This window comes from Elaeis guineensis, chromosome 4 (assembly GCF_000442705.2).
Source record: "Elaeis guineensis isolate ETL-2024a chromosome 4, EG11, whole genome shotgun sequence".
NCBI lineage: Eukaryota > Viridiplantae > Streptophyta > Magnoliopsida > Arecales > Arecaceae > Elaeis > Elaeis guineensis.
Genome location: NC_025996.2, coordinates 28,718,718 through 28,745,901, shown reverse-complemented (window position 1 = coordinate 28,745,901; position 27,184 = coordinate 28,718,718). Strand labels below are relative to the sequence as shown.

The window sequence follows — 27,184 nt, the reverse complement described above, 5'->3', positions numbered from 1 at the left end:
TACCAACCTCCCTACCCGCTCCACCCTCCGGTCGTAGTCCAGGCGTCCCAGCCACTCCTCTCGGCGCTTCTTCGCCTTCTGCTTCCCCTCTGCGCCTTCCTCCGTGTAAATGTCGGCCCTGTCGGCATCCCGGAGCACCCAGATGAAGCGCTGCCGGCTGGCCTCGAGGCCCCATGCCAACTCGAGGAGTTGCTCGTCGGATAGCGCCGACGTTGTCCCGAACGACACGTACATGACCGACGCCGGCGGCTGCCTGTCCAGCCAATCCAGACAGGGATGGCGGGTGCCGTAACCGGTCATCTTGGTGATGGATACCGGATTCAATGGGCCGATGGCGAAGGTTTTCTGGTTTCGCCACTCCGGCTCTCGTGCTAGCAGGTCGATAAATCTTCCTTCGATTCCACGACAGGTGTTGAAGAGGCGACCAGAGTCAGCGGCGGTCGATTCATGCTGGCGGCGGAGGAAATCCAAGAACTGTTGGGTGAAGCACGCGTTGTTGGGTATGTGGGGGAGGTTCAGTTTGGCGATGGAGGGGTCGTCGGGGTATTTGCGACGAGACTCGCAGTAAAACAACAGGAGGGCGAAGGCGGAGACACTGTGGAAGGAGAAGGCCTCGACGTGGGGGACGGAGGCGGCGACGCTGGCAGCGAAGGCCATGGTGGAGTCATGGATGAGAACGACGCGGCGGGAGTTGGTGGTGAGGGATTGGAGGAGGGCAGCGAGGGGGTAGCGGAAGTGGAGGGCTGCGGCATCGAAGAGAGGAAGGAGGTGGGCGAGGGGGGCGTGGGTGGAGGCGGGAGGGGAAGGGAAGGGGGGGAGAAAGAAGTCGTGGAAGCGGATGGGGTGGTGGGCGGGGGTCTCCGGCGGCCAGCCGAGGGCGCGCTCCCGGGCTTGGCGGTTGTGCGAGGCTGAGCCGACGTAGTGGACGGGGATGCGGCGGGCCGCGAGGAGGCGGGAGAGATGGAGGAGCTGGTTGAGGTGGCCTTGGGCCGGTAAGGGCACCACCACGACGGCTATCACCCTTACCATTGGCTGGATTTCTTTGTTAGAAGCCATCAGGGCATACAGTACCAGAGGGTTAGGGTGGCAGGGTCCAGTGACGCGATGTTAAATAGAGAGGAAAATGTCTTCAACGTTTTAATCCAAGTATTCTTGCTGGGTTGTCTTGACGTGACCTTAAGCTCCTAAAACCTACCCTAAAGGCATGCCTGGGTGCCTAGAATTTATAGACTCATACGATGAAATGCACGATGGGATGGAAGAGTGCACGTTGACAAAAATACATGTTGTTTTGTATATTTTTAATTATTTTTTATAAAATTAATTATCATTTGATCATAAATAATATATATTTTTATTTTTTATAAGATTGATTGCCAACTGATGACGGATGATAGTTATTATCTGTAAAATTTAATTAGCTATTCATATCCTGTTAGAAGGAGATTTGATAATAATAATATTTTAATAATAAAAAAAAGATAAATAAAATAAATTAAGAAAGAATACCATACTATTGGTCTGAAAGTTTGATCCTAAAATGTAATAAAAACTCGAGAACTTTTCTGTCAATGAAGAAAAATCAACATACACGAGGTTCTCAAAAATTAGTGACAGATCGATGGTGTATGATATGAGAGGTCGGTTTGCACATTCAGAATTGATTTGCTTATGAAGAGGAGAGCAATGGTCACATTCAAAATTTTTACAACACCATCGTAGTCTATCCAGATCTGAACTGTTGCACAGAGAAAAATTAAATTCATAAATTTTGAAAGAATTTTAGGAGCAAAAAAATTATGTAAGATACATGAAAATATTTTTATTTAAATATTCTTAAATTGGTTTATAAAAATATTTTTAATCTGTTCTTTTTTATATTTAAGAATAATTTTGTGATAACGTTCCTATAAATATTTATGGAAATAAAAAAAAATATGTCTAAAAATTATTTAATAGGAATGGTAACAAACGATTTCATTTATTTTTATTAGGTATGATTTTGATAATATTACTAATAGAATGTTTTTAATCTCTTTATTTTTTTTAGTAAAAGTGACACCACATCCTCTCTCTATTCTTTCTTTGACCCTTTCCAATGTATCCAATAATTTACATATTAATACACAAATCAGCGCTCACATTAGAATATCATCCTTCATCAACTCAGTAACTCATGTTTTAAAGAGGCAAAAATCAATGGAATTGTTGGTATTAGAGTAGCTTGGTATATTTCATTTTGCACTAAAATAGCTTTGATGACTCCACAACGCTTGCTAATCTGAAACGTTTTAGCTCCTCCGATGGTTCACATGGGATTGCTTACACGCGTACAGAACCAAATGATTGCTCCTCGGTAGCAATTCCATGAATCCTTTTTAACTCTCCTAAGCAAGTATATATGCTTTTGCTCGCTCATGGAAATAGGCTCCAGTGTTGGGCACTAGGACACTGGTGGAATTTTCGTTGATGGAGCTGGTTCTAAACCATGACGCGATTCTTTAGGCTCTCACGAAGACCTCCAGACCTCTCTAAGTTGGAGCTAAAGTACGTTCCCCGTTGCCCACTTAATTTGCTCTCCGGAGGCCGTGGTAGCAACAGTGGGGCCAGAAGGGCCACCGGTTTCTCCCTCTCAGGGTCTATTTGGAAACAATGGGAATAGCCTGAATCCTATATGATCTTTATATCCTAGGGAGTAAAAAAACTAATACCGTTCCCTCCTCCTATTTGGCTGGCTGAACCATAGGATAATAGAACAGTGGGAAGTGGCCGATCACGAAGGAAAAAAAAATTTTCCTCGGCAGGCCCTCATCCTCTTCTCATGTACTTTTCTTATCATTTCTCTCATCGCCAACCTCGTCTGCACCCTCTCCCTCGTCCACCCCCTCGCCGCCTCCTTCCATGCTGGCCCGATCCCCTGTCTCACGGCCCTCGTCCTTCTCCTCTTCCTCGCTTTTGCTGTTGGGCTAGCTTTCTTGCTACACCCATCCTTGGTAGAAAAATTATTAAGTAAACTCATTCGACGGTAGATATGGGATGAGAAATTTTTTGTACACCATCTTTCATGGAGAAAAAATATATCACTTTATTGGATTGGCCACGTATCAGAATTAATGAAAAGATAGGCATTTACTTTAGCTTAGCATTTTTTTTTTCCTAAATATTTCTGACCGAAATATTTTTTTTTTCTTTTTACTTTATTTTTCTCCTATCACATCCTAGTCTATTCAACAATATCTTGTTATATCCTATAATATTATAACATCCTGTTGCATTATATGACATCTTATTATATCTTATATATAAATAATTATGAAGATATCATAAAAACTAATAAGATATTATAATAATATTATGACATACTGTTCCATCTTATAAATAATTATCAAGATATTATTAAAATTAATAAGACATCATAACAATATTATGGCATCCTATAAATAATTATCAGGATATTATAAAAACTAATAGGACATCATAATAATATAATGACATCCTGTTACATTCTAAAATATCCTATTGCATTTTGTAAATAATTATTGGGATGTCATAAAAGCTAACAGGACATCATAATAATAATATGCTATCCTATTGCCTCTTGTTATATTTTATTAATAATTATTGGGGTATCATAAAAACTAATAAGATATTATAATAATTATAACATCTTGTTGCATCCTATGACATCCTGTTTCATTCTATAAATAATTATCAAAAAATCATAAAAATTAATATGATATCATAATAATATTATAACATGCTGTTGTATCCTATAAATAATTATCGAGATATCATAATAATATTACAACATCTTGTTGCATCTTGTAAACAATTATCGGGATATCATAAAAATTAATAGGATATCATAATAATAACATTATGACATTCTATTGCATCCTGTAATATTCTGTTATATCTTATAAATAATTATCAAGATATTATAAAACCAACAAGACATTATAATAATATAATGATATTCTATTGCATCCTATAAATAATTATTGAAATATCATAAAACTAACAGGACGTCATATAATATGCATCCTATTACATCATATGACATCTTCTTGTATTCTATAAAAAAGTAACAAGATGTCATAATATTATCTGGGATGTCATAGCATTTAATAAAAGGGGTATTTTGATCAAAAAAAAATTGAGGAAAAAGTCGGATTGCATGAAATGTTTCTCCTTATTAATTATGCTATATGGTGCAATCTGTTGAAGCAATGTATTTTTTTCTCCACTTGATGGGGTGCATAAAGAATTACTTAACATGGGATATTATGGGTTTTGGGCTATATGGCCAGTATGTCTCAATGAGTCTGAATTAGGTGCGGCAATCGGTCAAGTCGGATCATATATGGATTAAGTCAAATATAGATCAAATTAAAAAATATCAAATATGTCTGATCTATTTATTAAGCAGGTCAAAATTTGAAACTCAAATCTGTCATATTTAATAAACCCAACTTACTTTGTTTAAACTCTTCAGTGAATAGGTAACTTGCTTAATTTATTAATCTGTATAACCTGCTAACTTGTGTAACTTATATAACCTATTAATAAATTAACTTGTTTAATAAATAGGTAACCCACTTAACCTGATCCTACCTGATTATTCAATGGATTAAACGGCTCTCGTGCACTCTCAATGCAATCCTCCGACTTGGTATCATGCGGAGCGCACCACATGAAGCCAAGTGATTAGCCTAAGACACCTGGCCGACTCCTTTCTCAGTGATTTGTCTGAGCTACCTTAACATTGCTCCCTGGCAACAGTTTGGTGGGATCCAGCCGGAATGGAATTAAGCTAGTAAATATTAGCGGAAGGACCGGACAGAAGAACGAGCAGGAGAGGATCCAAAATTCGTTCTTTCCTTTTCCAGATGCGCCTGCTATTTTCCCACAAAAACTGATCAGGAGTGTGCGACAGTGGATAATTATGTAACAAACTAATGCTAAGCATGTTATTTGCTAGTCCGGCCTTAATGGATCCGTATGCCAACTACACTACAAGAAATTTGATTTTTAACGATGAAATTTTAGTGATAAAATTTATTTCATCATAAATAATTAAATTTTTATAATAAAATTTAAATTTCATCTCCAAAAATCAGGTATTTGCGATGAAAAAAATTTCGTTGCAAAAAGTTATATCTTTTCCAACGAAAATTTCATTTTTGTTGCTAGAAGTTGATCTTTAGCGGCGAATTTTTTTTTCGTTGTAAAAAATAATATTTTTTATAATAAAATATTTTTTATAGCAAAAAAATATTTTTTTGCGACGAAAAAAAAAATTATCACAAAAAAATTACATTGTTTGTGACAAAATTGATATTTTGTTGCAAAAAATAAGAGCTTTTTCGATCAATTTTATTTATATTTAGCGATGAAACTATTTCGTCGCTAAAATTTATTTTGTTAAAAAAATTTAAATATTTTATGACGAAAATTGATCTTTAGCGATGAAAATTTTTTTTTATCGCAAAAAATCATTTTTTTTTGTGATGGAAAAATTTTTCGTTGCTCAATTTTTTTTTTTGCGACGAAAATAATTGCATCGCAAAAAATTTAATTTTTTGCGATGAAATATTTTTTCGTTGCAAAAAACTTGATTTTTACGATAATTTTTTTATATTTACGATGAAATTAAATTTTCGTTGTAAAAAATTAATCATTTGCGACGAAAAAATTTTTGTTGCAAAAAATATATTTTATGCATCAAAATGTTTACTTTTCGCAATGAATTTATTTCGTCGCTAAATATTTTTTAATTAAAAAAAAATACTTTGAAATAGGGCAAAAATTTGCCCTAATCAAAAATTTGCCCACGCCGCCGCAGTCGTCAAAGCTTTTTCTCCCTCCCTGATCTCCGACGACAGTCCTTCCTCCCCGATAGTCGGTCGTCCTGCCCGATAAGTACTCTCCCTCCCCGCCATCATCCTCTCTCTCTCCCTCCCGGCCACCATCCCCTCTCTCTCTCCCTCCCCGCCACCGTCGAGCCCTCCCTCCCCGCCACTGTCGCCGCTCGAGCCCGCTCCCCATCGCCGATCGAGCCCACCCCCCAGTGCGTCGTCTCCCTCCCACCTCGCCACCCTCTCCTCTGCGCACCGTCCTGTTTCTTTCTCTCCCTCTCGGTCTCCACTGTGTCACTGCCGGTCGAGTCCTCCCTCCCTACCACCGTCGTCGGTTGAGGCCTCCCTCCCCCATGGGCGGTGGAAAGCATCACTCCTCCGCCGCCTCCACCTCTGGGAAGAAGAGTAGACCCTCTCCCAGTCCCCCTTCACCGCAGAGGACCTCACGCCTGTCCTCTCCCTCCTCGCCTCACCGTCTCCCTCTCCCTCCACTTCCTCTCCGACTCCGACCTCCTCCTCCTCCCCTCCCAAACCCTGTCCCTCGAATCCTCCCTCTTCTCCGCCTCCTTCTCCCTCTCTCGCCTACTCTCCCTCCTTCCCTCCAGTTCCCTCCAATCCCTCGAAACCCTAACCCTAGAGCCGTCTCCTTCATCTTCTTCCTCCTCTTCTTTTTGGTTCCTTCGCTTCCTCTTCTCCTCCTCCCATGGCTTTGATCCTCGCTGGATCGAAGTTTTTCGCATGTCCAAGCCTTCCTTCTACCTCCTCCTCCAGCATCTCTCCCCGTCCTCGGTGACTTCGTCCGGTTCTCCGTTGAGGGAGAGTTGAAAGGGGGGTCGGTGATCGCCCAGGGGTTGGTGGATTCGAAAGGGAGGTTCCTTGATGTCTCACTCTCCCTCCCTCTCTTTCTCACACTTCCTCCCTCCCGCCGCCGATCGAGCCCTCCCTCCCCGCCGCCGGTCGACCCCTCCCTCTCCTGTCTCCCTCCCTCATTTTCTTTCTCAGTCTCCCTCCCTTACTTTCTCTTTCACTCTCCCTGTCTCCCTCTCTTACACCTTGCTTGTCTGGTTTTGTAGGGCCGCTACCGCCGCCGCTGGGCCGCCACCACCATCGTTGGTTGCTGTCACCGTCACTGCATAGCTATCAGATTCACGAAAGAGTTGAAGGTGAGAATAATTTTTTTAATTTATATATTTTTTAATTTTTATTCTTTTTTTCTCAATTAATTTTAACCATTAGAATTAATTATTTATTATTTTAGTAATTAGATATAATGTTAGATATGATTATTTGTTTGATATAATTAATTTTAGTCATGATTTAAAAATATTTTAAAAATAAAAATAATTATAATAATAATATATTAATTGTAGCATAACAAATTTATAAGCCTTAGAATTTTCGTTCGAGGATAGCGTGCATAAATCAATATTTTTTTTATAAAAAAAATATTGGTGCTTTACACACTATTCTCAAATTGTCCTCGTGGATAGTTTGGGCACGTGAATGAATTTAATATTGCAACACATGTGCTTCTACATCGCAGACTTTTGTCGGTATTTTTGATCATGTTCTCTGAATACATAGCACAACTTTAATGCTTGTGTATCTGGAGAACTGCATCGAAATGCTGCCAAAATTTTTTTGGTATAGAAGACATGTATTGCAATATTAAATTCTTATGTTCTTGAATGGGATAGGACCATCACCCTATAGGTAGGAGATATAAGGCGTTAGTCAACTATTATTACATAAAATTGATTGTATAGTTTGCATCTTAAATATGTAGATATGGATCGTGATTGGATGTCATTGCGTGATAAGTTCTGTCCCGAGTATATTACGGGTGTGACGTCTTTTATGAATGTGGCGTCCAATCATACTAGAGAAGATGGAAAAGCTCGTTGTCCATGTCGTCGATGTAGAAATTTATTTTGGTGTACCTTATCGGATATTCAGAATCATTTATACGAACACGGTATAAATGTGACTTACAAGAGATGGACTTGTCATGGTGAAGATCTACCGACTAGCTCGAGCATGTTGTCCAGGAGTCCATAAATCCATCGTCAGTCGGTGGATCATGCAGTCGTGAAAGACAAACACTTGGTGCAGAAGATAGAGAAATTTTAGAGGATCTCCATCCGAAATTATTTGAAGTAAATGTAGAAGCGAGAGCAGAACATCAGCATCCCATTCCGAGACAAAAAGCTGAAGAGGATAGTAACATATCTATAAATGATAGATTCGAGCATCTATTAAGAGATGCACAAAGTGATGTTTATCCTGGTTGTAAGAAGTACTCTCTGTTGTCCGCCGTAATAAAGTTATTACACATGAAGACACTTGGTAAGTGGTCAAACAACTCGTTTAATTGGTTGCTCAAATTTTTGAAGGACCTACTGCCAGAGGGAGAGTTACTTCCGTCAAGTCATTATGAAGCCAAAAAATTATTGAAAGGACTCGGTTTGGGAGTCGATGACTTGGGCCTACGCTGTGAAAAGATACATGCATGTCTGAATGATTGTTTTCTGTTTCGGAAGGATAAAAAAGATCTACAAGCATGTCCGATTTGTCATTCAAGCAGATGGAAAGAAAGTCGTGGTAAGGATAAGAAGAAAAAGAAAATATCATGCAAGATTTTGCGGTACTTTTTGATTACACCACGATTGCATCGATTGTTCATGTCGAGGCATACTGCTTGTGACATGCGAAGGTATAAGGAGGAAAATAATATCGATGATGATGTCATGAGACATCCATCAGATGGAGATGCGTGAAAATATTTTGATCGTGAACATCCATGGTTTGCAGCTGATTCACAAAATGTCAGACTAGGGTTGGCAACAGACGGATTTAATCTATATGGTAATCTTAGTACTACTTATAGTATGTGGCCTGTTATGGTATTTCCTTATAATTTATCACCATGGAAGTGCATGAAATCACCTTTTAATCTACTGACCTTGTTGATCCCAGGTCCTCGTGCCCCTGGAAGAGACATAGACATATTTTTAGAGCCGTTGATCGAAGAGTTACAATATTTGTGGGAAGAAGGATGCGAAACGTATGGTCATGTTGCAGGAGGCATCTTTCGCATGCATGCAGCACTGTTTTGGACAGTTAATGATTTTTTTGCATATGGTGATATTTCTGGATGGTGTACAAAGGGTATAAAGCATGCCCAACTTGTAACGATGATATTACATCGGACCGTATTCGTGGAAAGATTTGTTTTATCGGCTTTCGACATTTCTTGCCAGATGATCATAAATGGAGGAGAAGTCTTAAGTTCAACGGCAAGCATGAACGACGTACGCAGTCAAGATTCTGGTCTACGGATAATATTTTAAATCAATTACCCAACCCACAGGATGTCATATTTGGTAAGGGTCTGGCCAGCCAAGTAGGGTGCGAACAAGTATCGAAAATTGGAGAAAAAGGAGCAAGTTGTTTAATCTTCCATATTAGAAAATGCTTCTTCTTCAACATAATCTAGACGTCATGCATATTGAAAAGAATATATTTGATAATATATTTTATACCATTCTCAATATCGAAGGAAGAACGAAGGATACCGTGAAGGCTCGTTTTGACTTAGAGGATATGTGGATTAGAAAGAAATTATATTTAATTCGACGGAGGGATAGACTGGTGAAGCCATTGGCATGTTATATATTGAACCGAAGAGAGAGAAATCAATTTCTTTCATATTTGAGATCAGTGATGTTTCCTGATGGATACACCTCAAACTTGAAACGATGCATCAAGTCGAAAGATGGGAAGATTGTTGGGATGAAAAGTCATGATTGTCATGTACTTCTACAACATGTGCTCCAGTTGGTTTGCGTGGATTGTTGCCGGATAATGTGTGTGATGCGTTACTTAATTTGGAAACTTATTTTCGAGACTTATCTGTGAAGACATTGAGACGAAGTCTGATCGACATATTGGAGAAGAAGATTATCATGACTCTCTGTAAGCTCGAGATGATATTCCCTCCCGTCTTCTTTGATATCATGGTGCATCTTTCTATTCATCTTCCACATGAGGCTAGATTGGATGGGCCAGTACATACAAGATGGATGTACCCAATTGAAAGGTAATTGCATGATATTGTAATATTTATTATTTATTATTGTATTCTTATTATATGTGATATCAATTGACAATTTATTGAATAGGGAGATGCGAGAATACAAGAGTGCCGTCACTAACAAAGCACGGTCTGAAGGTTCAATAAATTGTTAGTGATGGCACTCTTGTATTCTCGCATCTCCCTATTCAATGTATATATATATATATATATGTATGTATATATATGTATGTATATATATATATATGTATATATATATATATGTATGTATGTACATATGTATTTATGTATGTATGTATATATATATATATATATATATATATATATATATATATATATATGTGTGTGTGTGTGTGCGCGCGCGCGCGCGCACGCGCGTGTGTGTTAGTACAATATGTTTGGTGTGGTATGATATCAATCAGTATCATAAATCATGATCAGACATATGTGATTTTGAGCAATTTAAACAATGAAGTAATTGGTGAACTTTTATGATTCTATATGTAAGGATCCATACAGGCATATATTTAGTTTTACATTAATTATTCATTGACAAGATCTTAAGTACTTATACAGGACCAAAAAATCAAATAATAATTCTCAGCTAGCTTTTTTAGATGAAGCCTTGAATTATGATAAATGATATTAAAATGAATTCAGTCCATAACCTATGTAGATCAAGGATATGGTAGCATAGATTCATTAAAGTTGATCCGAGGCTGATCGTAGTATTATGATAAATATAAATTTGGATCCTTTGCCTGATGAGGATGTCTATACTTAAATGAGAAAGCATTTGAGGATCCATACAGACATGATGTAGTTGCAAAATTTTTCAGTTCATAATGCTGATGTGGTAATTCTTTTCATTAGTTTTATCTATAGTATACATGGTAGACTAAGTCAATTCAAAAATTTCTCACACGTGAGCCAATGATGGCATTAGGCTGCTACGTCCGTAATGTGTTTGATGTAAAGTTAGTGAGAAGACTTTTGCTTCTTTGGGTATTGTTGCATTGGTGCAGTTCTGCGGGTGCCTTGTGATTCTGTTGGGTGCATTATTCTATTGGACATTTCATCGCTGATTTCGATTGGCTTATTTCTCATAACATACGTTAGTCGCTGCTGTGTGGTGAGGCGTTTGACCGTCTGAGCAGAGCATATCGTATATAGGCCGTTCTTGGTTTTGGTTGAGCAGTGGCCTCCGTTTCCCTTAGTACTCGCAGTTCTTTAAGATGATGCAATGAATGATTGCTAAGCACTACGTGATTCATTATTCGCTGAGATGCTATGCAATGAATGATTGCTATAAGGACTATGCGATTCATTATTTGCTGAGATGTTGTTGGTTTTGATTCATCTTAGTAATTCGGTAGATTAATTTCCATGAATGCGTGTGGGCATTGAGTTGAATATTAGATGTTTGCTTTTTTTGCCGAGTTGCTTATTAGGTGTTTGTTTTTCCATCGATCGTTGTCCAGCTTTTCTTCATGGAGGATATATTTTATTTTGCCAGGCAATGATTCGCATTAGCAGTGCGTCAGGAAAGATTACTCGTTTGTTGGCTCCCGGCCAGTGGTTGGATGGCAATCACAAGAAAAGATTCAACTATTCTTTTCTTCTTTTATATAACCGACCATAAGGAGTAGATTGCCCTTGCCCACATCTGACGCACCATCGATCTTCTTAATCTTTTGTCTCAGCTTTTAAGCATTTGGCATAGAGTGGCTCGTTGTTAACTCTATCGGTGTCCATATATCACAAATCATTGATAGATAATAACTAGTGCAACTTCTATATTGCGTGAGTGGGCATCTAACTGGGGTTTTGTCGCGTTGGCATTTGAGCTACTCGGTCTTATCACCTTGAAATAATAAATCCATCATCTTAGCCTTCTGCTGGCGGCCCTAAAAGTATGGCATGTCACCAGTAACAAAGCATCCAAGCACATCCAGAACATCAAGAGGACAATGCCAGTCCCCAAAACACTACCGTGAAGGCCCAAAATATAGCGTGATGGTGACCAAAAGGAAAAGGAATCCAATGTCATGGATGGCATACGACATGAGCAAAAGTCTGCAGACCATTATCCAGTAGGCTGCAGACAGGGGGTGGCGACGTGTCTTCTTGTCATTGCCAAAAGATGCACTACACCGTCAGTCTTACGTCCGGTAGAGAAACCAGAGAATAGCATCATATCACGATCACAAATGAAAAAAGGAAACGCTGTGACATTCGATGTGCAACCTATGTACAAATTGTTAGAACTGAGTCGTGATGATCTTAAAGCGTGTGGGTCCTCTGCGGTACCCATGATGTACCATATGATACAGTATATTGCATATACTATTCATTGCATGATGTATCGCTATATATGGTCCCATGTGGTGTACATCGTATAATGTGCAGTTCTGTACGACAGTCCATCATGTGATGAATGGTACATGTTGTGCATCATATTGTACGGTGCATAATACAAGATCTGCACTCGATCTTGAAAGGATTCAAATGAGATAAGGACTAAAATGGTCTTGAATCAATTGACTCAATCATTGAGTAGTAGGGAACTTCTTTTTTTCTTTCTGTAAAGTTTATTAAGTTGGACTTGTATACGAGGTTATCAATAAATCTAGAGAGCTAACATTTGATTGGATCAGGAGTTGATGGAACAAGAATGGTGGTTTGCAGCTAAAGTTCCGTTTCAGCTACGTCTAATAATGCTGAAGCAGCCGCCTTCAAACCAAGAATTTTTTGAAGCCAATGTCACTATACTTGGACGTCAGCCTAAATATTGCTAAAAAGTTAATAGTGTCGGCCTAAATTTGAACCCCGTATGTCAATAATGTCAGAAAGAGTCGTGTGAACAAGTTTTTGCTTTTGCAAGGGATGGTGCTCCACTAGTTGAATTGTCACTATGTGACATGTTTTCTGTTGACTGTCATTACATGTTCTCTGTTAACTGTCATTGATGCCTGTTTAGATTGATTTTGATGAAATCCAGGGAATAAGAGTTTGGCAACCACCATTTCATCTAGCTACTCTTCGTACGAATATAAGCATACTCACTGCATTCCGCTAATAATGATCTATGTAACCCAAGAGTTTCAGTTGAATCACAATTTATGCCAGCAGAAATTCTTGACCAGCTGAGAAAGGTCATGCATGCATGGGTTGTTCCAATTCGAAGCCAACTGCATGCCGACGGATCAGAAGACGTGATTGGGATTCTAAACGGATGAGGGCTAGAAAAGAGGCTTTTCCAAAAGTTTCATGGAATGGTCAATGAGTTTTGTGACGAGGGAGGGAGCACATGTGAGAGAGGGAAATGATGTTAAGCTGACAGTGATATATGAGCCTAGAAACTTGGATTTCTCCCAGGTCGGGGGTACTTGCTCATCGTTCTATTGAAAATAATAAGCTATTATGTCAAAGCGTAAAGATTCTGATACATTTTCTAGTGTATTATTTAGCCATGTTTGGATATTAGGTAGAGGTGGATAACATAAGGTTAATTATCCAGATAACCTAGAAAGCAAACGTTAAAAAGCATGAATAACCAGCATTCGTCAACGAGCCAGAAAGGCAAATTATTAGGTCAAAGTTATTTGAGGAGAGAGGGTAAAATAAATCTAACCATCCCTTTCCAGCTCGTCTTGCCCCAATTTTCGCTGCCAATTTCACCCTTGGATAGCTGTTTTTCTAAAAGATTTTTTAATGTACTTCAAAAGATATTTTAGTCTTTTTAGCTATATTCTGTTTTTGGCCATCGGATTCAATGCAGATGGATTTCTCTATTGAAGTCCAGTTGCAAGCAGTCATGTGCATTGTTGAGGCCTTGGATACCTCAAAGTCCCTCGTTGTTTTAGTATTGAAATGTATGGCACTTTGGTAATTAAGTCAAATTTTAGAAGCTTTTTTCGACCGCCCTCCCTTCCCTCTAACTCGAAGCTTTGATGCCCGGCAGGCAAGAGGTGGTTGGGACATTGTCAAAGGCAAAGGAAGAGGGCTAGGAGGAGGGGGAGGCAGGTCGTTATCGAAAGTGATAGAGGAAGAGAAGGTGGGGCTAGATCGTTGTAGAGGGAGGAGAAGAAAGGGGTTTGGGTCATCGTTAAGGGTGGAGGAGGATGATAGCGGACTTGATTTATTAGTCCCAATCATAAATACACTAACATCATTACTATTTTTAGTGTATTATAAATTTAAATTTAAATTTCAAACATCAATCATTGATAGTAGATTTAATTTATAATATGCCAATATGATGATTATTTCTGATGCAATTCAAATTTAATAGTAATTATGTTGGCATATCTCGGATTGTATGAATAAAAAAATCATTGATGTTTGAAATTTAAATTTAAATTTGAAAAGTACCGAATGATAATTATATTGGCATATTTCATAATTGCATTAATCAAATCTGCTGTCAATGGCTGAAATTTGAAATTCAAATTTAAATTTAAAAGATGTCAGAAAATATAATCATGTTGGCACGTTTTGTGATTGAGTCTCGCATGAATCAAATTTCTTAGAAATTTCTTCTCATGGCCAAAATGAGTCTTAAGAGTTACTTTGGATTATCTTAGCATTGTCCGGGATAAACTGGTTTATCAATTCCAACACCGGAAATTAACTCTAAGGCATATATTTTAACTTTGGTTATCCGAGATAGTAAACCTTATTTCAGCGTTATAAGAAGCCTCCATTTTACCAATGACACTTTGCCTTTTTGTTCTGAGCACTCTAATAGTCTCTTGAGAGTAAAAGCTTCTTTGCTTGCTTTTGAGTTGGCATCAGGGCTGAAAGTAAATTCGAACAAAAATATGATCCTTAGTCTTAACATGAATGATAAAGAGTCCGCCAATTCAGCAAATTTAATGAACTGCAGTTGGGATCTCTCCCAATCACTTATCTGGGCTTTTTACTTAAAAGAGCAACTCTTCTCAAAAATCTCAAAAGGTCCCGTATTTCTTCCAGAGAATCTCTTAATTGTTCATAGAAAATTACTTAAGCATTGTTTGATGCCACTTCTAGAGAAAATGAGTGCAAGGCTTATTTCATAGAAAGAAAATTTTTTTATCTTCGATTGATTGGATTACACTCATCAATGTCATACATCCGGCATTGCCATCATTTATCATGTCACTTTTCAAGCTTCCTCGATGGGTGGGTGACAAATAGAATCGGTCAAATAAGGCAGGCTTTTCTATGGAAAAGAACGGATAGTGTTAGTGGGTTTGATTATCTTGTTACTTAGATTGTGTACGTAGATCAAAGAAGGTAGCCTTGGAATTAAAAACATCGATGAGTTCAATAGGGGCCTTCTAGAAAAGTGGGTGTGGAAATTACTGAATGAGTTGAATTCAACTTGGTGCAAACTCATCAATGGCTCCTACTATTCAAGAGGAAAGTTTGACATTTGAATGAGAAGTAACTTGGTTTTTCTTTCTTTCTTCGATTTGGAAGGATATTTGTAAAAATCTTTCGGCTTTCTGGTATTTCACTAGATTCAGCCTTGGTAATGGTCATGGTATTAAATTTTGGAAGGATACTTGGTTCGATGAAGTGCCATTGTACATGTTATATCCGGATCTATTCTCAGTTGCTATGATAATGAATGCTTATGTAGTTTCCCAATAGAGTTGGAGATTGGCAAGTTGGTCCCCTAAGGTTCGAGGCTCTCTCTTGATTTTGTAGCTTTTCCAACTCCAGAAATTGATGGAGATTCTTTTGTTGGTGCGACCTTGCTGTGTTGCTGACAATACTGACTCAGAAGACCATTGTTGTGTCATTTTACAAGTTTCTCGTTGATAGAGATCTGAAATGTCCCTTCCATAATGTAATGAGATGATCGGTGGTACCTGAAAAGATCAAAGTCTTCCGTTGGCTTGCTTTCAAAGACAGGCTGCATGCAAAGAAGTTGTTGAGTGGCAACGAGGAAAATGTTTCTCATCTTTTCTTTAGATATTCGTTTGTGCATAGTTTACGATGGACCTTGTTGATTGTCTTCAATTAAAGAGATAGCCTTCTTCATTCCCAAAGCTTTGGACGTCTTGGAGGAACAAGTTTGTGGGCAAATCATGCCGTAGAGCTTGGGATCAGTTGGCTGTTGTGCTACATTGGAATGTCTGGTTGGAAAGGAATACAAAAATTTTTCAAGAGAAAAAGTGCTCTGCTTCTTCCGTCTTTTAGAAATCTCCTGTCCTTTTCCTTTAAACTCTGGAAGCATTTGTGTTCTGAGAAAACTTTGGAAGGGCAAAACGCATTATGACTGCATTTGAGACCTTTGGGTATCTATGGATGATTAAATGAACTATCTGTTGGAAGGAGTTTAGGTCCGGGAAGAGACTGGATTTGACGGTTTCGTTTTTTATTTTCAGGCTCTATTAAATTGTGTTCTGCAGCTTTTTTTTTTTTTCTTTCGGTATATATATCTCTGTTTATTACTCTGTTAATAAATTTGGGTGGCATTTATTACTTCCTGCTTATACCAAAAAAAAAAAAAAAAAAGGTTATGCAGGATTTACACCCCCCAAACTAGGCCTAAGATTGTTAGTGGGTTTTTTTTCTTTTTTTGGCACAAGTGAAAGGTGGGCTTCCCACAACTAAAATTAAGCAATATTGGAAGCGAGAGAGAGAGAGAGAGGTGTGATCGAGCTAATAATTTAGATGTCTTGATAATACTATGGGAGACCCTCCATAGTATCACACTCAATTAATTGAAGATTTCTGCAATCGGGCCCTTCAGTTTTATTTGTTTTGGTCTACTTGGAGATTTTCTCGAGGATTGTTTTTTTCATTTTTTATGCTTGATTTGGCTATTATTGCATTCATATATTCTCTTTATTCTAGCTGTTCCGAGGAGAGTTTTCATTCCTTCATCTACAATCCACAAACACAAAAGAATCGAGTGTCTCCTTCTTTTTTTCAAAAAGAAAATAAAGATATACTCTCAAATAAACAATCTGCTGATTTATTAAGTTGTGGTTGAAGAGTCCTGGCGTGCAACTCATCAAGGATGGGAGTTGCAGATTATATCTTCATAATTAATCATTTTCCAATTACACCTCCAAGTTATTCTCTCCGTGTCTCACACCTAATTCTTTTTTAATTTCAAATCACTAATTGTTCTAAAACCAACCCATAAATAAGCTAGTAAGGCCATTACATTAGATCAATGAAACATAAAAACTAGTAAATATCATGATGCCAAAAGTACCGCATGGTGCCTCCCTCTTGAACATCAAAATCTTTAAGATTGGAATGGGAGAAAAAAATATTCCCACTTGACATGAATGTAACATCAGCTTTATGATTCGTGCCTGAATCTTAATGTTGATGGACATGTTTGTGGGTTCACTGGAACCCATCTGGTGTGCCTAATATCTAAAATCAATTGTAAAACAAGTAATATATGAGCACAAACAATTTTATACTTAGAGGACACATCATATTTTCTACTAAATGAGGATTCATGAGCAATAGGATATATATTTGTTTATTTTTCTTTATGTTTCGATAAATATGATGAGGATGCCACCATCAGAATTGGAATCATAGACCTCCAAATGATGAAAAAAAGAAGCCAACTACCAAGTGGGCACTAGTTAGCGACTTAGTAAGTAGTCCCAATTCTAAATTTTATATCTTAATGCACATCATTTTCGATGCAACTATCAAAAGACTTTACTAACAATCTGAATGGATGCTTCAATTGGGTAGGTTTGAAATTGATGCCCTTTTGCTTGGCTTAAAAGTCAATATATTTTCCAAACTAAACCCTTGAAAAGTATGCCTTAATAGCCGGGCAAGGACCAAAGTTGAAGGCAGCGAATCCTTAACAAACTTTGCCCCACCATACCGCTAATTACACTTCGCTAAATACTTGAAATGCGCATAGAAAACCAGAGAGATGGGAGATTCATGGCCAATCATGGCTATTAAGCTAGGGATTTTTCCAGGACGAGGAAGCCGAAGAGGCTTCACATGGCCACCATCCTTTCCTAAGGTTTCCCTTCCATTTTAATTATGGAGCCCCATGTGGATGAATTAAGAAATGGCTCGAACCATGTGTGTATGTGAACAAAGGGGCTTGAGTTGGAGGTATCACGGTTGGTGGGCAGTGGGCACATCTCCATCATCGCATTGGGATGCCCACCCTTCCTTTCTTTTTTTCCTTACGAACCGAAGGGCCAGGTCAATTTGCCACCCCCTTCTCTCATTTAAAAATTAAAATATTCATAGATACGAGTTGCTCACTTTCTCATCATGGCGCAACAATAGCATGGAAAGATTCTAGGAGCAAACCAACGGCGAAGTTGGTGTATCAGGTTCGTACGTACGTAGAAGGATGCAAAGGAAAAGAGGAAACGATTGAGTCGGTTGGGATAACTTTTTATTGAGGACAAGGGTCATGTTCAGCATTGGAGTGATTGCTTGGATGCCCTACGATGAAAATTGGAAGGAAACCATCATCGAATGGTAGAATTAATATGTTCCACCTCTAAATATTTTTGTCTTGCATTGACTTGGGAGGAATCATCTTCCTACTAGATAGAGAAGATCTTGAACTACTAAATTTGTCATGTGGAAAAGTTCTAGTGTAAAACCGCAAAGTTCGAAAGATAAGAGATGATACTGATGGTTTATGAGAGCTTAAATGAACCGTTTTAGAAAATTGGAAAGAGCAGGCAAGAACCAGAAAATTTAGGCTTTCTTTTAGCATAAAATGAACAACGAGCAAGAAATTAATGATGTTGATATAACTCAGTTTTTAGAACCTGGCGATGCTTCTTCCATGCCTCTGATAAAATCGTCGAGCACCCGGAGTGAAGAACCTTTCTCATCTCCCTCCTCCTTCACAGCAGCCCGGATCATCTCAGCATATTTAATTGCTTTCTCCTTCATCTCCTTTCCTTTCTCCTCATCCAACACCAGTCTGATGACCCTCTCCACACGCGTATACTCCAAGGGATCCTCCGCACCTCTCGCAAGCTCCGCACAAACACCCAATTCCTCATCAAGCATTTTAAAGTTATAGAATTGATCCGCCATCAGTGGCCACCCAATCACAGGCACTCCTCGGCTCAAGCTCTCCAGTGAGGAATTCCATCCACAGTGGCTAAGAAATGCACCGGTCGACTTATGCGATAATATTTCAAGCTGGGGAGCCCATTTCCTCACCAAGAGCCCCTGCCTATTCTTGCTCATCCTGACCTCGAATCCCTCCGGCAGCCATTCGTCTCTGAAATCTTCATTCAAGTCAAATCCAGCTGGTGGCCTAACGAGCCAGAGAAATGGTTTGTTGCTCGCCTCCAATCCCCTTGCCAGTGCCATCATCTGCGAAGCAGTGATGGTGCTCTGAGAGCCAAATGATGTGTAGACCACCGAACCTGGAGGGTGAGAATCCAACCATTCTAAACAAGCCTCCAACTGGATTCCGGGCTTCTTCCCATATCTCTGGTCGGATGAAGTACTCGCTTCGAGGGGGAAGAGAGGCCCAATGGCCAACACATTTAAGCCGGTGAGATTCCGGAGCGCCTGAATTCCCAGTAATTCCAGAGCCTCGACAGTGTTGCATATCATAGCACCCGATTGCAGAGAGAATTGCGTGTTTCTTCGAAGGAAGGTGGCCCATGGCTCGGTGCCATCAGCTACCCTCAAGTATTCCGGCATCTGAGAGCGGTGCAGTCGGAAAGTTTCCGGGAAACCCGGCAACCTGATCTCCGAGGAGTCGGTATGCCTGTGAGGCAGATGCAGATAGAGAGACATGTAGGCCGCCGTGCCGTAGGCTCCACAGGTGGTGAACGTGACATGGAAGATCCCAAGCTTCTTGGCGATGCCGACGGTCCATGCAACCATGACGTCGGAGATTATGCAGAGAGGTGGATGGCCGTCCTTCTGGATTACGTCGGAGATGAAGCGCTCGAAGTGGGGTTGGAGTGTCCCGGAGGCAGCGTTCAGCTTGGATATTTGGTGGTGAGGCACGGAGTCCGTGTTCTCGGTGTTTGGGGGAAGGCCATGATCAGAGCTGCAGAAGGGGAGATCGTTGAGAAGGATGTTGGAGTTGGGGGGGAGGCTGGACCTGATGTTTTGGATGTTGAGCGGAGTGCTTACAATAGTGATGGTGTAGCTTGGGTTTCTTTGCTCTACGAGCTTTGCCAAGGCTAGGAACGGAATGATATGGCCCTGGGCCAGGTATGGAAACATAACTATGCGTTTGCTTGCCATGAGAGACGGTGTTGAGGACAAACTCTGGGAGGGAGGGTTCGCAAGCACAAAGTTTGGAAGGTTAAAAGAAAAGGTCACCGAGAGTCACTCGGCTGCACCGGAGATTCGCTGGAGAAAGTGCACCCAGCACGTTTAGATTCTCTGGGCAGATGAGCAAGAAAACGAATCATGTTGGAACAGGACTTAAAGAATTATTGATATAATTTAAAAAATTAAATAAAAATAATAAAATTTTATTTTAAAAAAATTATAAATGACTTAGAGTATATCAAAAATAAAAAATGATCAAATACAGAAGTATGCATCATATTATTCTAAGTCATATTTCCACCTTCATATAGAAAAATCTAGAAATATGCATCAAGATCGAAATCATTCACCTATGAGCACGATCGTTAAAAAAGTTGATGGAAATTTTTTTAGTAATTAAAAAAATAATTATAAAAAAGATTTGAAAAAAAAATTAGAAGGAAGAGGAGAATAGATTTGGATGGTTCTATAAAATCAGATTTTAAAATGAACTTTTTATGACTATCCAATATAATCATTTCGACTTTTATTGATCCATCAAGATTTTTTATAAGAAACCCAATAATAAAAAAAATAAAAATAATATTAAATGCATGTTTGGATTTTTACTGATCCATTAATATCTGTCATAAAGAGCCCAACAGTCAGAAATTAAAGACATGATAATAAAGAGATTAATGACATCATAAATATTTAAATAGTAAAATTAAAAAATAAAATTAAAATACTTGAAGTACTATCATTAAACATTAAAAATAAAAAATGATTAAATTCAAAAGTATGCACAACATCGTCCTAAAATGTATTTTCATCTCTCATGTAGAAAAATTCAAAAATATTATCACAAGATGTGACTAGAATCTTCTACTTATGGACATGACTATGAAAGAAATTGATTGAGATCCTTTTAGTATCTATAAAAATAATTAAAAAAAATTATAGAAAAAAATCAATGTTAAAATATTTGAAAAAAAAATTTAAAAAAAATTTAATTTTTTTTTTTGATCCTCTCTAACAAACCTATTATTAGATCTTTCCTATATATATATATATATATATATATATATATATATATATATATATATATATATATATATATATATATATATATATATATATATAATATTTTCTTATTGAATTTGGATGGACTTGCATGGAGCTCCGATTCCATGGGCTGGGACGAGTTGAGGGCAGACCGTAACCAGGCTAAACCGCTATATCTCCCAACTTTAATCCAACCCAACCCAGCCATTATCGTGTTGGGATTTTTCTAACCCAATGAACATGATTTAAAATAAAAAAAAATTGGAGATATTTTCGTTAGATTAGAATAAGAAAAAAAGGCAGCGGGTTGAATCCTACTCAATTTAGATCCTCAGACATGCAGAAGTTACATAAAAAAATGTTAGAAATTATATAACAATCGTATATTTTCTTTTTTGAATATCAAAAGTCAAGCCTATTGATTATATGCACTACAAGTTTGCCGTGTTCACATGTACTGGCGGCTGAAGAAATCTTTCCGCGGACGACGTTATCTTCTTGCGGACATGATTAAGAAAAGGATACCAAGATTCGCCGGGCGATTTGACTGGGAATTGTACTGCCAGCACGTTCAATGGATAAGGAAGCAGATAAAGAAATGAAATCTATCATTAAAATTTACCAAAAAAACAGAAAGAAAATCTTCCTTCCCCTGCGGAATTTTGGGTGGATTTCGGTTCCGTTGATGGAGGGTAACTCCATCGTGACTCAACCTCTGTATGTCCCAACCTCAACCCATCCCAGTACAAAAGTTCGGGGTTGGAATTTTTCTACCCAAAATAACCCAACGCATTTTAAAACAGAAAAAAAAGATTAAGACTTTATGTTTGATTAATAATTGTATCTTCAAATCCATCAAGAAGATGAAAGGAAGTCCCCGATGGTGCTATGTTCACACTTCAAACGAGCATTCTTCTGTTCTCAATATATATATATATATATATATATATATATATATATATATATATATATATATATATATATATATATATATATTCTTCTATTCTATATATATATATATCGAATATATCCTTTCATATCGGTTTAGGCTTTAAGTAGGAGAAAAAAGGTATCCAAGAGGTCAAAATTCAATCTAACCATCCGATGGACTAATCAGGAGTGTCCACAACTCTGTATCATCAAATAAAATACGTAAAAATAATTCATTCGAGAATTAGAGGAGCATATTAAAATATACTCCTCCGTAAAGATTTAGACTTGAGGCGCATCAATTACTTTAGTTTTACAGTTTTAATTAATTTAATTCTAAAATTATTAATAATATTTTATTTTTTTATTATAAAATATTGAAACATCTGTCTTTCATCCATCTGTTGCTACAAATGACGTACAAGAGCAGAAGGATCTTCATGGATTATTTTTAATTTTGATGTAATATATTTAATTTTGATATTTGAATTTTGTTATCTTGTATACTTAGATAATTCATATTTCTTATATAATATTAATTTTTTATTTATGATGGTGATAGTTAATTGTTAGTTGTTATAGTATTTGTAAATATATGTTGGTTATTAATTTAATTATAGCAAATTTTAGTAAATATATTTACTAATTTTTTTAAAAAAAATTATTATTAGCGACGGCTATAGCTTATTAGCGATGGATTACAGCAGTTGCTAATATATTTTTTAATTTTTTTTAATTTAAATTAAAAATAATTTAAAATTATTATAAGCAACGGACTTATTGTCGCTAATTATTGTTGCTAATACTTTATTAGCAATGACTTTTTCCACCATCACTAATAATGGTCTTCAGCGACTAACTTTTATTCAATGATTTATTGACGATGATATTTCATTGCTAATAGTATTAGTAACGACTTTTCGGATACTAACGACGATATTTAGCTATCGCTAATAATTAACTTTTTTATAGTGTAGTGAGCTGCTATACACAAAAATCAAAATTTACTCACTAAAAAGCTATAAAAAAAAATCCTCCACTATATTCGAGAGTATGTGGTAGCATCATCTTATGTGTTTCATGCTATTTGACTAAGAAAACTACTAAATGAGATTCGTGCCCCAATATGGAGCTACAAAGATTTATATTGATAATAAGTCCACTATTATTTTGACTAAGAATCTAATCTATCATAGAGCAAGCATATTGATGTTCACTTTCATTCTATATGAGAATATATAAAGGAAAAAAAAATCAAAGTTATAAATGTCAAATTTCATAACCATGTGATTCATATTTTCACCAAGTCTCTCAATGCAGAGCACTTTTACAAGTTCAAGACTCTTTTTGGAATGATTAATGAAAGCAAAATTAAGTTTTGGGGAAGGGAAGTGTTGAATACGTAAACTTAATTTCATAGATTATATTTTAATATAATAAAAAAATTATATCATAATAAATAAAATATATATATATATATATAGTCATTTCTTAATAAATGTAATGAAATTAATTCTAGGATTGATTTTTGGTTTCTAATAAAAGGTGTCAGAACTTTATATTTTACGAAAAAAATAATAAAAAAATATTGCCAGATCATATGTAACTCATACAAGTATATTAATTTGAAGAGTCATATGTATTTATATAAGCCCTTGTATTCTTATCATTTTGGTATTGTCAAAAGATGAATGAAAAATATTAGTAAGTACTTTCCTTTTATCCCCTCTTATTTCCATCTCAAACATAGAACAGAATGACCTACTGTTTTACTATTACCAACAGTCATATTATAAGGCATGTGGAACTCAAAATATAAAAAAGTTGTTGAAAATTATATAAGATGATATATCTTTTTTTTTTTTTGAATAATCTCAAATGATTGAGCTCTCCAAATTGACTTGCAATCAAATGTATTTGAATTAATGGCTATTTAGTCATCAATTCTTTCTTTTTAAAAACAGAAATGATGATTATGTAATAGTTCTAGATTATCTCTAGGGTCACTCTCTTGCTCATGTGAAACAGCTTTATATGTACAATTTACCAAAAAGAATGCATTGATTGATGTTACTAAAGGGAATAGCTTATGAAAGAAAATGAAGACTTAATTCATTACTTGATCAATGTATATATATAGATGTATTTACAGAATTAGATGAGATACAATAGATATTTAAATATTTAAAAGAATAAAGTATATCTATATAACTGGCTAATCTAATCCCAGCTGGTTTGAGTCTTATCTACATTATGTTCCTTATTTGTAGGAGTAGATAACTCCCGTATGCGCCCCCACAAGATGGAGGCACCTTCAGTGACTCCAATATTAGATTTGAGTTGACTAAATCGCTATTTGGACAGAGCTTTAGTAAGGCAATCAGCTAGTTGATCATTGGTAGAAACATGAGAGACATGCAGGAGCTGACTTTTAAAAACTAGATCACGAACAAAGTGATAATCAATGAAAATATGCTTCATGTGACTATGAAAAATAGGATTTGTACAGAGATAATTAGCACCAACTTTATCATAATAGATTACAGGACTATGGGGGAGAGTGACACCAAGTTCTTGAAGCAGATTTTGAAATTAACCAAACAACTTCAGCAGCAGTTGCTGCAACTACTCTATATTCGGGTTCATCAGTTGAGGATCTGGCAACTGATCGTTGCTTGCAAGAGTACCGTGAACTGGGGTTGGCACTAAGATAAACTATATAAGCTATGGTAGATGTTCTGTCATCCGAAATACCTGCCCAATCAGCATCAGAAAAGGCATGGAGAGCCAAAGAAGACTTTTTATATATGCAGGAAGAGACTATTGTAGATTGACCCTTTGAGATATCTTAATACACTTTACTGCTGTCCAATGTGTTTCATTTGGACAATGCATGAATTGTAACAATTTATTAACAGCAAAAGAGAATCTAGATGAGTGAGAGATAAATACTGTAGAGATCCAACAACTTTTCTATATGCAGTAGAGTCAACCTTCGGAGAACCATCATCAAGTTTCAGAGAAACTAAAGTAGATAATGGTGTTGTAACCTCTTTAGCACCAGCCATACCTGTCTTTTCTATTAAATCTTGAATATACTTGTGCTGAGATAAGAATAAATCTTTGGGAGTAGACACAACTTCAATTCCAAGAAAATAGTGAAGATCACCCAAGTCTTTGAACGAAAAATGAGTGGACAAGACAGAGAAATTGTGAGATGAACAACTTATCATGACTAGTAATTATTAAATTATCAACATACATAAGAAGTAAAGCTGAACTCCATATTTCATATAGACAAAAAGAGGGGCATCACTCTTGGAGTTGACAAATCCCTGAGATAAGAGAAAAGCATTGAGCTCTTTATACCATGCATGTGGAGCTTGTTTAAGACAATAAATGACCCTTCGAAGTTTGCAAATATGAGTAGAAAATTGAGTATCAACAAAACCTGATGGCTGAGACATGTAAACTTTCTCAGTGAGTGAGCCTTGCAAGAATGCATTATTTACATCTAATTGATGAAGAGACTAGCCTCTACTTATGGCAGTACTGAGAACCAATCTAATTGCAGTAAGTTTAATTGTAGGACTCAAAGTTTCAACAAAATCAAGACCTGGGCGTTGGTAAAAACCCTTAGCAACCGATCGAATTTTATACCGTTCCATGGAGCCATCCGGATTACGCTTAATGCAAAAGACCCACTTGCAACCAATAATATTCATAGAAAAATTAAAAGGTACCAAATCCCATGTGCCATTACCGATTAATGCATTGAACTCAGCAAACATGGTAGCTCTCCAATTTTGATCTTTCAAGGCCTGAGAAACTGAATGAGGTTCTAAAGAAGAAGAAATCACATACTTAGTAGCCATATGCAATTGTTTTGGTTTAAATATATTGTTCATGGATCTTGTAGTCATTGGATGAGTTCTTTGTGGTAAAAGAGGAATAGGAGTAGTTATAGAGGTAGGCAAACCTGGTTGAGCTGGAGATGAAGAACCAGAGCAAGGGGAAGAGCTTTGACCTGCTGTAAATCCAGTATCATGGTGATTATTACTAGAGACAGTATCACCTATAGAATCTGATATGGAAGAACTAGGCACATGAAAAATAGGTGAATCGTGAGATGCTAAAGTGGTAGAAGGCCAAGCATTAATATTTGAAGTAAGTGTGAGAGATGCAACATGGCTAAATGAAGAATATGGAAAAATAGATTCATTAAAGACCTTATGCCGAGAGACAAGAATTTTGCTGGTAGAGGGATCTTAGCATAGATAAGCACTTTGATAGGTGAGTATCCAAGCAAAATGCATGGTTTTGATCGAGGAAGGAGTTTGTCTTTGTTGTAGGGACGAAGCCAAGAATAGCAAGCACAACCAAAAATACGAAGCTTATGATAATTTGGAGACTCATGAAATAAAGCTTCAAAGGGTGACGTGAGCTGCAAAATTGGAGTTGAAAGTTAGTTAATGAGATATACAGCAGTTTTAAATGCAGCACTCCAAAAAGATAAAGATAAGGATGCTTGATGCAATAGGGTTAGCCCAGTTTCAACGATATGCCTATGGCGCCTGTCAGTAGTGGCATTGTGTTGTGGTGTATGTGGAGTGATAAAATGAGAGATGCCATGAGAGACAAAAAATTTATGGAGTTTCTGATATTCTCCTTTATTATCAGAGTACATTGACACAATCGGTATATTAAAATATTTCTCAACCAGATTCTTATAACTAGAAAATAAGGCAAATAAATCAGATTTATCCTTTAAGGGGTACAGCCAAATGTACTGTGTAAAATGATCTATGAAAATGACAAAGTTCTTGAAACCATTAAAAGAAGTCACCGGAGCAGGTCCCCAAATATCTGTGTATACCAGATCAAGAGATTTGTGACTCTTAAGAGATGTAACATTAAATGGAAGTTTGTCACTTTTATTACAGAAACAAGAATCACATTGAGATGAACTAGAAGAACATGAAAAGGAAAGAGCTTTGGA

General features: G+C 37.2%; 1 protein-coding gene across 1 annotated transcript in view; it reads right to left on the bottom strand.

Moving 5' to 3' along the window:
- The window catches only part of LOC105043134 (uncharacterized), a 20,893-nt gene extending 606 nt beyond the window's left edge, over positions 1–20,287 (bottom strand). The window contains exons 1-3 of the mRNA XM_073256062.1: positions 18,721–20,287; positions 6,769–6,995; positions 1–1,105 (exon numbers count right to left, since the gene is read on the bottom strand). The exon at positions 1–1,105 is cut by the window's left edge and continues 606 nt beyond it. Of these exons, the coding sequence (XP_073112163.1) occupies positions 1–1,105; positions 6,769–6,995; positions 18,721–20,181 (2,793 nt within the window). The 5' untranslated portion in view covers positions 20,182–20,287. The remainder of the gene's footprint in view (positions 1,106–6,768; positions 6,996–18,720) is intronic.
- Positions 20,288–27,184: the final 6,897 nt, after the last annotated feature.